Source organism: Myxine glutinosa, chromosome 8, assembly GCF_964187855.1.
Source record: "Myxine glutinosa chromosome 8, kmMyxGlut1.1, whole genome shotgun sequence".
Taxonomy (NCBI): Eukaryota; Metazoa; Chordata; class Myxini; order Myxiniformes; family Myxinidae; genus Myxine; species Myxine glutinosa.
The window spans coordinates 46,483,656-46,499,026 of NC_136268.1; the positions used below are offsets into that span (position 1 = coordinate 46,483,656).

General features: G+C 46.9%; 1 protein-coding gene across 1 annotated transcript in view; it reads right to left on the reverse strand.

Moving 5' to 3' along the window:
• Positions 1–9,653, reverse strand: part of TPT1 (tumor protein, translationally-controlled 1) — a 30,196-nt gene extending 20,543 nt beyond the window's left edge. The window contains exons 1-3 of the mRNA XM_068124391.2: positions 9,529–9,653; positions 9,248–9,321; positions 211–401 (exon numbers count right to left, since the gene is read on the reverse strand). Coding sequence (XP_067980492.1) covers positions 211–401; positions 9,248–9,321; positions 9,529–9,556 — 293 coding nt within the window. The 5' untranslated portion in view covers positions 9,557–9,653. The remainder of the gene's footprint in view (positions 1–210; positions 402–9,247; positions 9,322–9,528) is intronic.
• Positions 9,654–15,371: the final 5,718 nt, after the last annotated feature.

Sequence of the window (15,371 nt, forward strand, 5' to 3'; positions counted from 1 at the left end):
CGTGTTTATTTTTTTTGGCCTAGTGTCAGGGGGAGTCCCCCCAAAAATAATAATCAAACGACCTTCAAAATAAATTAAAAAATTCCCTAAAACACCCCAGGACTTATTGATGAATATCTGAAAGGTTGACCAAGATCCATTTGGCCATCTGCGAAAAATGGCGACAGACAAGAAGGTAAACCAGCAAGCAATCATTCATCCATTACTCACCTGCGCATGTAGTCCTTGATATAGTTTTTATAAGTGTCCTTGCTAAAAGCCGTTGTCTGCAGGTTATGGTTCAAAACAATGTCAATGCCACTCTCCACGATGTCACCCGAAGATTCTTCACCACCCATACCTTCGGCAGAGGCATTGCCTCCATACACAGATTCATCCACCCTATCGGTACGGGTTATTCTCTGCACGAAACCAACACAGCAAGGAAGCAAATTTCAATAGAGGGACAACCAAATCACAAAATTAAGTCATGCAATACAACAGCATCCACATTTGTTCCGTACAAAAGGAAAAGGCAAAAATAGCCATGGGTGATTTTTTTTTTTTTGACTTCAGGCATGGACAGCCATCCGGGTGTGTACCTCGGTTTAGAATAGGTTCACCGTATCCCTGCGCATCGTAAGAGGCGACTAAGGGTTGGCGCCAGGAAGGGCATCCGGCCATAAAAACATTGCCTCAAACAGGGAACCATGATCGTCATGGGGCCCGCAAGGCTAACCCCTGCTCTAGCGGGGAAAATGGCCTTAAAACGATCATTCATTCATTTTCATTCATTCATGGACAGCCGGGTTCATGAATATAAATATATAAAATAACCACCTTTAGAGGCCATTTTTCCCCGCAAAGCGGGGGTTGGCCTTTGCGGGGACCGTGGTTGTTGTTGTTTTTCGGTCCCCTTTTTGAAGCAACGTTTTACGGCCGGATGCCCTTTCTGCCGCCAACCCTTTTTGTCGCCTTTAACGACAAACAGGGAATTACCAGTGAACTGGTACTCAATTTGCCGACCTCGGAAGGATGACAGGCTGAGTTAACCCCCCTGGCGTTAATTCAGCGATCGACCGGGATTCAAACCCAGGATCCTAGGATCCTAAGCCGGCACCCGAGCCGCTAGCCCAACACCAGCCGGGTTCATGAATAAAAACCACCTTTAGAGGCCATTTTTCCCCGCAAGCGGGGGTTGGCCTTTTTCGGGAACTGTGGTTGTTGTTGTTTTTCGGTCCCCTTTTTGAAGCAATGTTTTACGGCCGGATGCCCTTCCTGACGCCAACCCTTTTTGCCACCTTTAACGACAAGCAGGGAATTACCAGTGAACTGGTACTCATGAATGACGGACAAAAACGGAAAAAGGCAAACGATGAACCAATAAATTCCATATTCCTGTGCCACCTTCAAACGTCAGGCATTGGCAGCAGGTTCTGAACATTTTCATTCCAAACAGCATCATTCCAAACAGCATCATTCCAAACAGCATCATTCGTCATTCCAATTACAAATGAACATATTAATAAATCAAAATATAATGTTAAAACACGAATGTATCGAGGTATGATCAAACCAGCGAACAGTCATGGGGGGGGAGGGGAAGTCGGGTTGAGACATGCCGTTGGCTCATGAAGAACTACTTCGCCTTTGACAAATCTGGCTGGGTGTCACACACCCTCACCTGGGCGAACCCAAGTGGAGGAGCCGGTTTACCCGCAAACATTCCCACCATGAACAGGTAGTACCACATGTTTACCAGCAACATGATAGACATGATTACATGTTTACCAGTAACATGATATGATAGACATGACCTGACAAGCAGAGGGGTGAAATCTCATACCTACTTTACAACACTCACTGGGACCCCAAATCGTTCCACAGGTTATTATATTTCCTTTTAATAAAATATGCAACTGTAATGGTTTGGGGTGTTGGGCAAACCCTGGTGTTGGGCTAGCGGCTAGGGTGCCGGCTTAGGATCCTAGGATCCTGGGTTCGAATCCCGGTCGATTGCTGAATTAACGCCAGGAGGGGGTTGACTCAGCCTGTCATCCTTCCGAGGTCGGCTAATTGAGTACCAGTTCACTGGTAATTCCCTGTTTGTCGTTAAAGGCGGCAAAAAGGGTTGCGTCAGGAAGGGCATCCGGCCTAGCTTAAAACATTGCTTCAAAAAGGGGACCAAAAAACAACAACAACCACCGGTGCCCGAAAAAGGCCAACCCCCGCTTGTGGGGAAAAATGGCCTCTAAAGGTGGTTATTATATATAATGGTTACTAAATGTCGGATAACCAAACAAGCCAACTGGATAACAGAAGATAGAGGGAAACATGGCTAAAACATTTAAAACCCCAATAATTGGAGGCTTTGCAGAAAAAACAAGAACAGCACTCGGAAGAGCGCAAACCTCCACCAGGCTGAACAGTCTACGTTTTGTATCCCCCTGTAACCAGATCTGACCTAACTCATCGACTTGTTCTTGTCACTTAACCCCAACTCATCGACCGAGTTTTGTCACAAGTCATCCACAACTTGAAATATCATGCCACATACCATTTTTCCCCACTCGAGAGTGAAGAATCACTTTAAAAAATAAAAATTTCATATGTGGAATCAGATCTTCACCAAAATCAAATCGATTCGTCCTTGACACACCCAACCTGTCCACAAAATTTCGGCCAAATCCATCCCCAACTTTTTGAAATATCCAGTTCACAGACAAGACAGACAGGGGAGGGGTGAAAACATATCTCCATCCACCATTGGTGGCGGAGGTAAAAACAGGAACGTGGGTGCTGAATCTCACCTGGATCAGGAGCAACAGCCACTTCAAAACCCCTGGCAGGACTCCTTGAGACCCCGATATTTAATTATGCCATGAACAACCTTTGGTACATCATGGGTGATGAAGGATGTAGTCAGGTTTTGTTGAGATTGTGTGTGTAGTCTCCTAGAATAGCGCAAATACCGATTTGGAGGGGGTGTGTGGATCGAGGGGGGGGGGGGGGGGGGGGGAGGGGGTTCAGTCCCATTGTACAAACCCTCAGATCCTGATGTATTTGATGCCATGAGCAAACATTGGTATGATAAAGGTTGTGATCAGGTTTCATTGAAATCGTGTGTATAGTTTCAGCGGAGAGCACATAGTCATCACCAACAATATTGGCACCCTTGCTTGCACTTTTTCAAATAATGCACCATTTCTTCCAGAAAATTGTTGAAATTAAATATTTTGATATCCACATATGTATTTTTTTTTTTTTGTATACAAGATCGAGGCTCATTTAAGAGAGAGCACATCAAACACATTTAAAAAAACGGACAAGTAAAACAACAAGCGGACACGTAAAACAACAAGGGGAGGGGAGACAAGATGGGGAGAGGCAAGCACACAAGCACAATAGTAAAGAACAGGTACATCAGGATATCTGTACGAAGGGAGAGAGCTGGGGGGGGGGGGGGAGGAGAAGGGGTACACGGTACAAAACAAATTGACAAGGAATTTCAGGAATGAAGTCTGGAATTGAAAGATGTGGATTTGGGGTGTATTAACGGGGGTAGAAAAGATCATGGTTTTGGATGGTGGAAGATAAGAGATGGTGGTGAACAGCTGTTTTGAAGACCTGGAGGGAGGAGTGGGATTGAAGAGTGAGGGAGTTTGTTCCTGAGGCAGGATAAAAGAGGAATGAAAGAGTGAAGGTGAGCAGAGAGTCTTGATTTTGGCTGTTTCACCAGAAGAGGGATGCTGGCAGTTCTTGTGCGTCCTGCATGAATATTTGGGGGACAGAGCACAGACAGCTGGAGTAGCAAGGCCACAGAAGAGTCGGTAGAAGACAAAGACCACCAACCTGCCTGCGGTGAGAGAGTGAATGGCCCTCAGAATCAGCTTCATCGCTGGAGATTCCAATGATACTGAAAGCTTTGGTTTCTGCAGCGTGAAGGCGAGCTAGGTGTGAGGCAGGAGCACCAGCCCAGAGTGGAGAGCAGTATTCCATTGAGCTATGGATGAAAGCCTTGTATGTGGTGAGGACTCAGGTGTGCCAAAGAAGGACTTCACACGACGGAGGATGCCCAGTCGACGACTGGCTTTGGAGGCCAACTTGGAAATGTGGTTTTCCCATGAAAGTTCATGTCAGATAGTGAGGCCCAAAAGCTTGAGTGACAGAACTTCTTCGAGAGGATTGTTGAGAAAGTAGATGGGAGGGTTTTCCAGACGGTCTTTTCATAGAGACATAGTGAGTGTGAGATTTGTCAGGATTGAAAGACATGTTCCACTTGTTTGACCAGTTTATAATTTTGTCCAGGTCCAGAGTGAAGAGGTGCTGCCTGTCGATCTGAGGGTTGAGATATGGAGCAGCAGAGAGAGTCATCAGCAAAGAGATAGAGGATTTTCCAGAGAGTCGGAAAGATCATTGATGAATCCCGAAGAAAAAAAAGAAAAGAAAAAAAGAACAGGGCCCAGAACACTGCCTTGAGGAACTCCAGCCTGAACAGGAAGCGGAGATGAGAGAAATCCATTCAGGGCCACACGTTGACTTCAACCTGAAAGGAAGTCCGCAAACCATGCGTGGAGATTTCCATGGTTACCATAGGATGAGAGTTTGATGAGCAGAGCGGGGTGCCAGACCATATCGAAGGCACGAGATACGTCAAGGGAGGCGGCTCTGATTTCCTGTTTGGCGTTGAGGGCCTACATCCATGGTTGAGACAGCAGAAGCAGCATGTCCAGAGTAGAATGACCTGGTCTGAATCCAAATTGATGATCAGAGATCAAGCCATTGGAGAAGAGGAAGGATTTGATATCTGAAGCAATGATGGATTCCATGACTTTGCTGATAATTGGGAGCAGGCTTATTGGTCTGTAGTTGCAAGGATCTGTTTTTGCACCTTTTTTGTGTAAAGCGGTAATGTTTGCTGATTTCCAAGATGCTGGCAGATGACCTTGAGCAAAACAGAGGGTGAAAAGAACAGAGAGGGTGAGATAGAGCGGCAGAGCAGGATTTTAGGACCCGAGGGCTGATGCCATCTGGTCCAGTTGCAGAATCAGAGTCGAGGTTTGATAAAAACTTCTCCACCTTGTCAGGAGAGAAGGACACAGAGTCCAGGAGCAGTTGGGTTCGACTGGGAAAGGTGGGAACAGAGAGAGATGGGTTTGGGACACAAGATTTTGAGGCAAACACAGAATTGAGGCATTCGGCTTTGTCACATGCGGTGTCAACTGTGTAGCCATTTGAGGTAAGGGAGGGGATGGAGGGGGAACAAACACCAGAAACGGATTTGACCAGACGCCACCAGGATTTGGAGGAAGGAGACAGGTTTAAGAGTTCAATCTTGAGTGTGGAGAGATAGTGCTTCCTGGCACTCCTGAGGGTAGAAACACACTTGTTTCGAGCTTGGTGGAAGGAACTGAGATTGCCTTCAGTTGGATTTGGCTTACAAGATGCAAAGGCAAGTTGTTTCAGGGCAACTGCCTCACCACAAGATTCAGTGTACCATGGACGGGAGGAAGGGTAAGACAACTGAAGACGAGATGGGATAAATCTGTGCATGAGAGAGAGCAGTTTGCTTTGGAAGAATTCCCAGGAAGAATTGATGTCAGAGGCATTAGAGATGGGAGACCAGTCCAGTTGATTGATGGCTGCTTGCAGACCGTGCCAGTCGGCCTGAGTGAAATGCCAGACTCGCCGACGCTGAGGAGGCTCTCTGAGAATGGCCAGAGAGATGTCCACTTTAACAAGCACATGATCAGAAGAACCGATTGGAGCAGAAGAGCAGCAGACATTTGCAGGGAAGTTAGTCATAACCAAGTCCAGAAGAGAAGATACTCCAGTGACTGAGATCTGGGTCGGGAAATTGACAGATTGTGTCAGTCCCAATGAGTCGCAGAAGTCCTTTGCTGAGGTGCCATGGCTGGTGAGAGATGAACCCACACCCAGCCAGCTGGCATGATGACAGTTGAAGTCGCCACATATGAGGAAGAGAGAGTTTGGATGAGTTGATAGAAGTTGGTCCATGTTGTCCGACAGAGAAATGTAAATGGAGTCATCACTGTTTGGAGGACGGTACAGAACACATATGAACAAAAGGTGGGAGCGGAGAGGAAGCCGTAGCCAGAGGTACTCCTGTGGGTGGGGTGGAGAGAGGGCAGTGCAGGGAGAGTGAGGAAGAGTTTTTGATAAAGATAGCCACCCCACCACCAGGACGAGGCTCAGGTCTATCGTATCGGAGGAGGGAGTAACCAGGAAGAGATATTAAGGAATCAGAGACATCTTGAAGGAGGAAAGTTTCTGTTAAGCAGATCAAGTCTGGATTTTCAGAAGCAACCTGAATGGAGAGATCAATCAGGTTTGAGCGAAGGCCCCGGATGTTTGAGGTCCATACCGTTAGTGAGGAGAGAGGGGGAGCATCGGGTGCAGGACAGGGGAGGGGAGGGGTAGGGTCAGATGAAGGGTGAGAGGGGGATGTAGGAAGAGCAGTTGATAGTGTGTCAGAGATTACAGAAGAGTTACAAGAAAGGGAAGGATGAGGAGGACGAAAGGTTTGATGGTGATGGAATGAGGCAGTGAGAGTTTGTTTGAGGGGGGGGGGGGGGGCAGAGGAAAGTAGAAGGTTGGGGGAGGTGGAGGTATGATATAGAAGGGAGACGAAGTGGGGAGGAGGCAGCTTTGAGAAGGAGGTGGGAGGAGGGAGAATTTGGGAGGGATGGTTGGGGGGGAGAATTGAAGGGGAGGGGCAAGGGGGGGGGGGTTTAGAAAGTGGATGATTAATGAAAGATGAACATATATAACAAGTTGGGTTTGTTGTGATTTTCAAGTTAGCGATTCGTTTAAGAACGATGGAGGAGGGATGGAATGAATGAGAATTTAGAGCATGGAGTGATTTGGAATCATAAGAGATTGAATATTTTTTTGAAATGGAATGAGTTGAAGAGGAAATTGAAAGGAGCCTTTTAAATAAGAAAAACAGCGTGTTGTAATAAACCACTGAATAAAACACTGAAGGGGATAGTTGAAACATATTTAAACAGAACTGTGAAGAACAATCTTATATTCACAAAAATACCAATGGGGAGAGGAAGCCTAGAGCGACGACCACGAGTCACTTGAACAGGGCAAAAGGTGGAAGGCAAGGGGAAAATGGGGGCGGGGCAAGACAGCGCACGTGGGCAGAGGCAAAAGCACACGAGGAGAAAGGGAAATAAAAGTTTTGTTTGTTTGTTTTGGGGGGGGGGGGGGGTGTGGGGGTTACAACATTAGACAAATAGTAGATGTTTGGTGAAGCTTGGTGGAGAAGGGGAAATCAAAAAAGCTAGCAAAACAGCGAAGGAAGGAACAACCTTCGACGGGGGAAGCCTGAGGCTGCAAGGCCTTGCTCACGACACGGCAAACAAACGATTAATATATGAAAGATAAACACCGAGAAACTTCCAAGGGGGACACTACAAGTTCACACACCGAACGATAAATACAGTTTCGACAAAATACAATTGTGAACAGACTTAACTTTGAAAAACGTGTGGACCGTCGAAAACCCCTGCCACCGTCTCCAAGATCTCGTGAGACTTATTCAACGAGTTTGAATAGAGAAAAGGAGTCATTCTTCTGTTTTGTGTCAGTGTGAATCACAATGAGCATGGAGAAAAGAAAGAAAACCAGAGAATATTGTATGAGGTCAGACAAGATTGTAGCCAAGCTTGGACAATCAAGGCTACAAGTCCATCCTCAGAGACGTCGATGTTCCTGTGTCCACCATACGCAATGTTATCAGGAAGTTTAAGGCCCATGGAACTGTAGCCGACCTCACTGGATGTGGCCGCAAGGGAAAACTCGATCGAAGATTGCAGCAAAAGCACCTCAATCAACTGCCAAACAGATTCAAGCTGACCTTCAAACACAAGGTATGACAGTTTCAACTCGCATCATCCGTCGCCAATTCAATGAAAGGGGGTTCTAAGGTCGGAAACCCAGTGGGACCCCACTGCTGAGAGAGACATAAGAAAGCCTGACTGGAGTTTGCCAAAATCCTTCCGGGAGAACGTCCTGTGGACAGACGAGACCAAATTAGAGCTTTATGATAAAGCACATCATCTCTATGTTTACAGAAAACAAAATAAAGCCTTCAAAGAAAAGAACACCTTCCCTACATTCAAACATGGAGGAGGTTCAGTGATTATTTGGGGTTGCTGTGCTGCCTCTGGAATTGGGTGCCTCAAATGTGTTCATGGCATCATGAAATCAGGAGATTACCAAGGCATTTTGGAGCGCAATGTTCAACCCAGTGTGATAAAGCTGGGTCTCCGTCGAAGGTCATGGGTCTTGCAGCAGGACAATGACCCCAAACACACTTCAAAAAGCACCCAGGAATGGTTCAAGACAAAGCGCTGGACTGTTCTGAAGTGGCCAGCAATGAGTCCAGATCTAAATCCCATTGAATACCTGTGGGAAGATCTGAAAACAGCAGTTGGGAGAAGGCACCCATCAAATCTGGGAGATCTGGAGCAGTTTGCACAAGAAGAGTGGGTGAAACTACCTGTAGAGAGGTGTAGGAAGCTCATTCATGACTACAGGAAGCACTTGACTGCAGTTATTTTGTCCAAAGGTTGTGCTACCAAATATTAAGTCGAGGGTGTCAATAACTGTGAATGCCATTTCGTTCTATTTTCTGATTTAAAAGGATATATTAAGTTCTGAATCAAAAACAAAGGTTCTGTAATATTAACAGTGAAATAAAGAATTGTGTAAACCAAATACTTTTGTCAATTTCAACTTGTTCTTTTAGAGAAAATTGTGAGTTATTTGAAAAAAATGTAAGGGTGCCAATATTTCTGGCCATGACTGTACCTATTTGGCTGGGGGTGAGAAGGAGGGGCTTGGGGAAAGTCAAACCCACCCAGCTGTAGACGACCCCCCGACCCCCCCCCCCCCCCCCCCCCGATGAGCGTATATTTGGATGTGGTCAATACACCTTTACACCTTTGCCAGGCATCAGGTATGCAGGTTGTCGCCAAGTTTCATCAAAATCGTGTGTATGGTTCAAGCGATAATGACCGAGGTGTCCAAGGACACTGATCGATTGAATAAACTCACCGGACTAAAGAGCAGGTGAGCTAAAAATCATCAACAGTAGAACAAATGGTGGATGGGGGTCGGGGGGGAGGAATGACAAAATTCCGAGAGGGATGGGGGAAAAGAAAGCAGTGAACAACTTAAAATACGCAATGGGCTTACATAATCATACAATACAATTATAAATCAACAGAATTACCTTGGCTTCCACCTCGTAACACAATCCATTGTCAGTTTCGATCATTTTGTATATATCAGAAAACATCTCGTCTCCTACACGTCACGACACACAAAAAAAAAAAAAACCACAGCGCGTTAGCAGCCGGAACCAATATTACGTTCCGAAACAACTAGTCGAGCTACAGGCCGCAATCCCGGGTAATCAAAGAATAAGTGTGACACATCCCACAAGAGAAATCCACAAAAAATAAGTGACTAGAAAAACAGTCAAGAACATAAAGCACGATGACAACTTCTTACCGGAGACGATGTCCTTGAAGACGATCATTTTGAAGTGGATTGGAATTTCCTAAGACCCAACACGCCCAAAGCCGGTGGACTGCGGGGCGACAAAAAGAATGAACATCCGGCGTGCTGACATAAATGCAGCAAAACGACGTCATGACGTGGGCAACTTTGCACGCACGGAATGACGTCTGGTACGATTTCGCTCGTCTGATGTTCGTTAACTCACGAACATTTACAAATGAATAGCACTTAAAAGGTTTTCTGTAACAAGATGATCCTTCAGATGAATATTTATCTTGGTTAGGGCCTATTGAATTATTTATTTATAATTATATGCTTGTCGTTCTCCATCAAGAGACAATTATTTTATCCACTTCGAAACATTTTCAATCTTGTGCAGTAATAATGCTGTACGTACCGTACGAATCGGGAGTTAAGAATTATTCAAGTGATTCAAAGCATAAAAAGGGCAATCTATTGACCACGTACGCACGTACGTAGGCCTACATATTGGTGGAATGTTTAAGAACCAACACTCCCCTCCTCACACCCCTTACATGCTCCTCCCCTTCCTCCCCACAGCCACACCCCTTACACAGTACGGCACTCAATATACTACACACGGCACTGTCCTTACATGCCCATCCCCACACTCCTTACATGCCCATCCCCACACTCCTTACATGCTCACCCTCACACTCCTTAGATGCTCCTCCCCACAGCCACACTCCTTAGATGCTCCTCCCCACGCTCCTTACATGCTCCTCCCCACACTCTTACATGCCATCCCCTTCCTCGCCACGCTCCTTACATGCTTCTCCACTTCCTCACCTCACTCCTTATATGCTCCTCCACTTACTCCCCACTCCTTACATGCCCTCCCCTTTCCTCTTCACACTCCTTACATGCCCTCCACTTCCTCCCCACACTCATTACATGCCCTCCCCACACTCATTACATGCTCCTCCACTTACTCCCCACTCCTTACATGCCCTCCCCTTTCCTCTCCACGCTCCTTACATGCTCCTCCCCACACTCTTACATGCCATCCCCTTCCTCGCCACGCTCCTTACATGCTCCTCCCCACTCTTACATGCCATCCCCTTCCTCGCCACGCTCCTTACATGCTCCCCCACTACACTCCTTAAATGCTCCTCCCCACACTCCTTACATGCCCTCCCCTTCCTCCCCACACTCCTTACATGCCCTCCCCTTTCCTCCCCACACTCCTTACATGCCCTCCACTTCCTCCCCACACCCACACTCGTTTTATGTCCTCCCCTTATAGGCTGCATCCTGCCTGTCTGAAGGGTGAGGCTTGGAGGAATGTCACGGCAGAGGGTGGAGTTTTTAGAAGATATACGAAGAGGATTTTCCATATATTCAGAGAGATCATTGATGAAGATTGGGTATAAGTACTGGACACTGGGCCCAGATCATTGCCTTGGGGCATCCAGCCTTAACAGGAAGAGAAGATGGAAAGATTCCGTCGAGAGCCACAAGTATTCCGTTGAGAATTTATTCCACAAGGATTCCAACTCTCACGTTGGCTATGAGAGCAGAGGAAGTCAGTGAGCCATGTGTGGAGTTGGCTTTGGATGCCATTGGCAGAGAGTGTGGAGAGTATGCCAGGATGAGACTGTATCAAAAGCACGAGATATGCCCAGAGAGACTGCCCTGATCTCATATCTGACATTGAGGGCTTTTCCATCCACCATTGGGAGAGGAGAGGCCGCACATCCAAGGTGGAGTGATCTGGTCTGAAACCAAATTGGTGATCTGAGATGAGGTTGATGGAGAAAAGGAAGGCTGTAGCGGCTACCGCTGGGTTTTCACAATCGCCTTGCACCTATCAAGGACGCGGAGCGATCACCATGCCGGGCTCGGCCAGGACGCCCGGGCAGGCCCGCGCTCAACTTGCCAGGCCTCGGTCGGGACGCCCGGGCATGCCCGGGCAGGCTCGCCCTCAACTTGCCAGGCCGCAGGGCCACGCCCCCTCTCGCCTTTCCTGGGCAACCGCTCCGGGATAATAGGTATATATATTGCTGCCCGATAAACGGGCTTTTCAGAGTGCCTGAGTGTTTGGTTTGATTAAAGCAACTCGGATGAATTCCAGCTTTTTGTCGCGTCCATTCTTCCGATCGACGTGGGAGCCCCAGCTCCTTCAAGGCTAAATATCAACTGTGATGATGACCACTGAATGTACTCGCTTCACCCGCACCATTGCCTATCACATTTTATGTAGCTGTAGGGCTTACACTCTACCTTTCTCGTTCCATAGACCCCTCAACCCCCCACCAACCCACCCTAAACGGCGATTGGATTACGGTCATATATCACGTGACCCACCACGTCATCTTGAGGATACTTTTGCTGCAGAACGCGTTTACGGCCTACAAACCTCTGAGCTCCGAAGAAGTACTCAGAATGCCAGCTAGATGTATTGTTTGTTGCTGGTTGTAGCTATGCATCCAAAAATGGGGTGAATATACATGTTTTCCCACAAGATCCAGCTGCAAGGAAAATATGATGAATAGTTGAGGGAGAACTGACCAGAGGAATGTGGTGTGGCCCAAGGAATTCAGGCTTCATTTGCAGCGTCCATTTTGAAGATTTTTTTTTTTTTAAACCCCAAACGGCCTGTATTCACATTTTGGGATGAGTAAATGCAAGTGATTAAAAAGCTGACGAGATCCCATGTCCCATACGTGTATGTATGTGTAACCGGGTGGTAAAAACGTAAATACGCACCGGAACAGTCTCGCGGGAATTAGGGTTGGCCACACCACACCCATTGGGAGGGGAATTACGTAGACTGAGTGGGCATGACGTGTGAGTGGACGGCGGCCAAGTTTTTGTGAGAAGCTTATACGCGAGGCTCGTGTGGTGCCATCCCCGTATTATTCGTCGAAAGACATGATAACTTATAAAGTTAATACGGTGCAGTTTTTTTTATTGAAGACATGTTTCATTTTGGGAACATGTACGGATGGTTTTGGATCCGGCGACTGAGCACATGTTCTATGATGTTCCAGGGGGAGATTTCTGGACGAGATTAGTGCTGGTTTGTTACGAGATACAGCACAGGTTTTTGTGAGAAATCAAAGTTTTCTCCCACCGTGATGATTTGTGTGCCGGGAAGCGGCTTGCTGTGCATGCCGGAGGTTGGTTTTGACCCAGGGATTGTTTCTTTTCTTTTGTTTCAGGCAATCGCCACTTTTGCCCAGTTGTGACTTTTGCCGACTTTCGTTTTTTTGTTATTCTTGTATATTTCTCAACTATTTAGCTTTGTAAAGTTACCACAGTGTGACGGTGACTTTGTTTTGCAAAGTGTTGATTAAAATTCCAAAATCTCAATTTTGCAACTCGACAGCAAAATTATTCCAGTGAGTAACCCATTAAAAAGTAAGTAATTTGTGTGTCCGAGTGTACCGGGCAACATATGTCCAAGCGTTATACGGAGCGTTACAGAGGGTGAGGTGTATGCCCAAGCATTATACGGAGCGTTACAGAGGGTGAGGTGTATGTCCAAGCATTATACGGAGCGTTACAGAGGGTGAGGTGTATGTCCAAGCATTATACGGAGCGTTACAGAGGGTGAGGTGTATGTCCAAGCATTATACGGAGCGTAACAGAGGGTGAGGTGTATGTCCAAGCATTATATGGAGCGTTACAGAGGGTGAGGTGTATGCCCAAGCGTTATATGGAGCGTAACAGAGGGTGGAGTGTACGTCCAAGCGTTATACGGAGCGTTACAGGGCTGGGGTGTATGTCCAAGCGTTATATGGAGCGTAACAGAGGGTGGAGTGTACGTCCAAGCGTTATACGGAGCATTACAGGGCTGGGGTGTATGTCCAAGCGTTATACGGAGCGTTACAGGGCTGGGGTGTATGTCCAAGCGTTATATGGAGCGTAACAGAGGGTGGAGTGTACGTCCAAGCATTATACGGAGCGTTACAGGGCTGGGGTGTATGTCCAAGCGTTATACGGAGCGTTACAGGGCTGGGGTGTATATCCAAGCGTTATACGGAGCATTACAGGGCTGGGGTGTATATCCAAGCGTTATATGGAGCGTAACAGGGCTGGGGTGTATGTCCAAGCATTATACGGAGCGTTACAGGGCTGGGGTGTATATCCAAGCGTTATACAGAGCGTTACAGGGCTGGGGTGTATATCCAAGCGTTATACGGAGCGTTACAGGGCTGGGGTGTATGTCCAAGCGTTATATGGAGCGTAACAGAGGGTGGAGTGTACGTCCAAGCGTTATACGGAGCGTTACAGGGCTGGAGTGTATGTCCAAGCGTTATACGGAGCGTTACAGGGCTGGGGTGTATATCCAAGCGTTATATGGAGCGTAACAAAGGGTAGAATGTATGTCAAAGTGTTATATGCAGCGTAACAGAGGGTGGAATGGTTGTCCAAGCATTATACGGAGTGTTTCAGGGGGAGGGATGCATGCCCAAGCGTTATACGGAGCGTTACAGGGCTGGGGTGTATGTCCAAGCGTTATATGGAGCGTTACAGGGGGTGGGGTGCATGCCCAAGCGTTATATGGAGCATTACAGGGGGTGGGGTTTAATGCCCAAGCATTTATATGGAGTGTTACAGGGAGGTAGGGGTGCATGTCCAAGCGTTATACGGAGTGTTCAAGGAGGTACGGCTGTATGTCCAAGTGTTATATGGCGTGTTACAGGGGATATGGGTGTATGTCTAAACGTTATACGGAGTGTTACAGGGGGGAGGGATGTATGTTGGGGTGTTACAGGGAAGTGGGGGTGTATGTCGAGGCGCTACACGGGGTAGGGGTGTATGACCAAGCGTTATACAGAGTGTTACACCCTGATAATACAGCTCCAACGCAAGGACCCCCACGCCACATCCATGTTTATGCATTTTCAAAAAGATAAACGCCGTTTATTGGTGAATTTTTGAGACGGTGGTTAAAATTTGTCCTGGACTTTTCTTTATACTCATAACCAAGCTTACATGTGTAATTACAGAAATCATACTTTACTTTTGAAGGCATTGTCACTTGACTGCGAGGTCGAGATTGCCAACAGGCCAGGCGGCTAAAACAAACAAACAAAAAAAATCACATTGTGATAAAAGCATGAAACTTGGCAGGGATGTTCTCATGTAGATACTCATTAAATCCATTCGATTAGCCGACTCGAAATTCAACATGGCGGACATTCGTTAAGCTTTTTAAGAGGCCGTTCAAATTTGCCATTAATCTTAATTAGGTGAATTGAAAATTTTAACGACCTCTTATAGAAAACAAGTGGGGGAAGGGAGGGGTGAGGAAGGGAGTGGGGGGAATTGAAGGGTGAGGGGAAAGGAGGGAGGGTGAGGGGAAAGCGACAGGAAAGCTATACCACATATACTTATGTTATGGGGGGGGGGGGGGGGAGGAGTCTATGATAGTTAATCAAAAGGGCTTAGGTACTTAGACTTTTTTTTTTTTTTTGCCTAAAACACCCACAAGCAGTCACTGATGAAACTGAAAGTTTGATGAAGATCCGAACAACCATCTCTGAAAAATGGCGACACAAACCAATGGCTCTCTTGTATAGTAGATACACGACATGGCCAAAAGTATGTGGACACACAAACATCACACCCATATGTGCTCGTCGAACATCTCATTCCAAAATCATGGGCAATAATATGGAGTTGGTCCCCCCTTTGCTGCTATAACAGCCTCCACTCTTCTGGGAAGGCTTTCCACTAGATGTTGGAACATTGCTGCGGGGATTTGCTTCCATTCAACCACAAGAGCATTAGCGAGGTCGGGCACTGATGTTGGGCCTGGCTCACAGTCGGCGTTCCAATTCATCCCAAAGGTGTTCGATGCG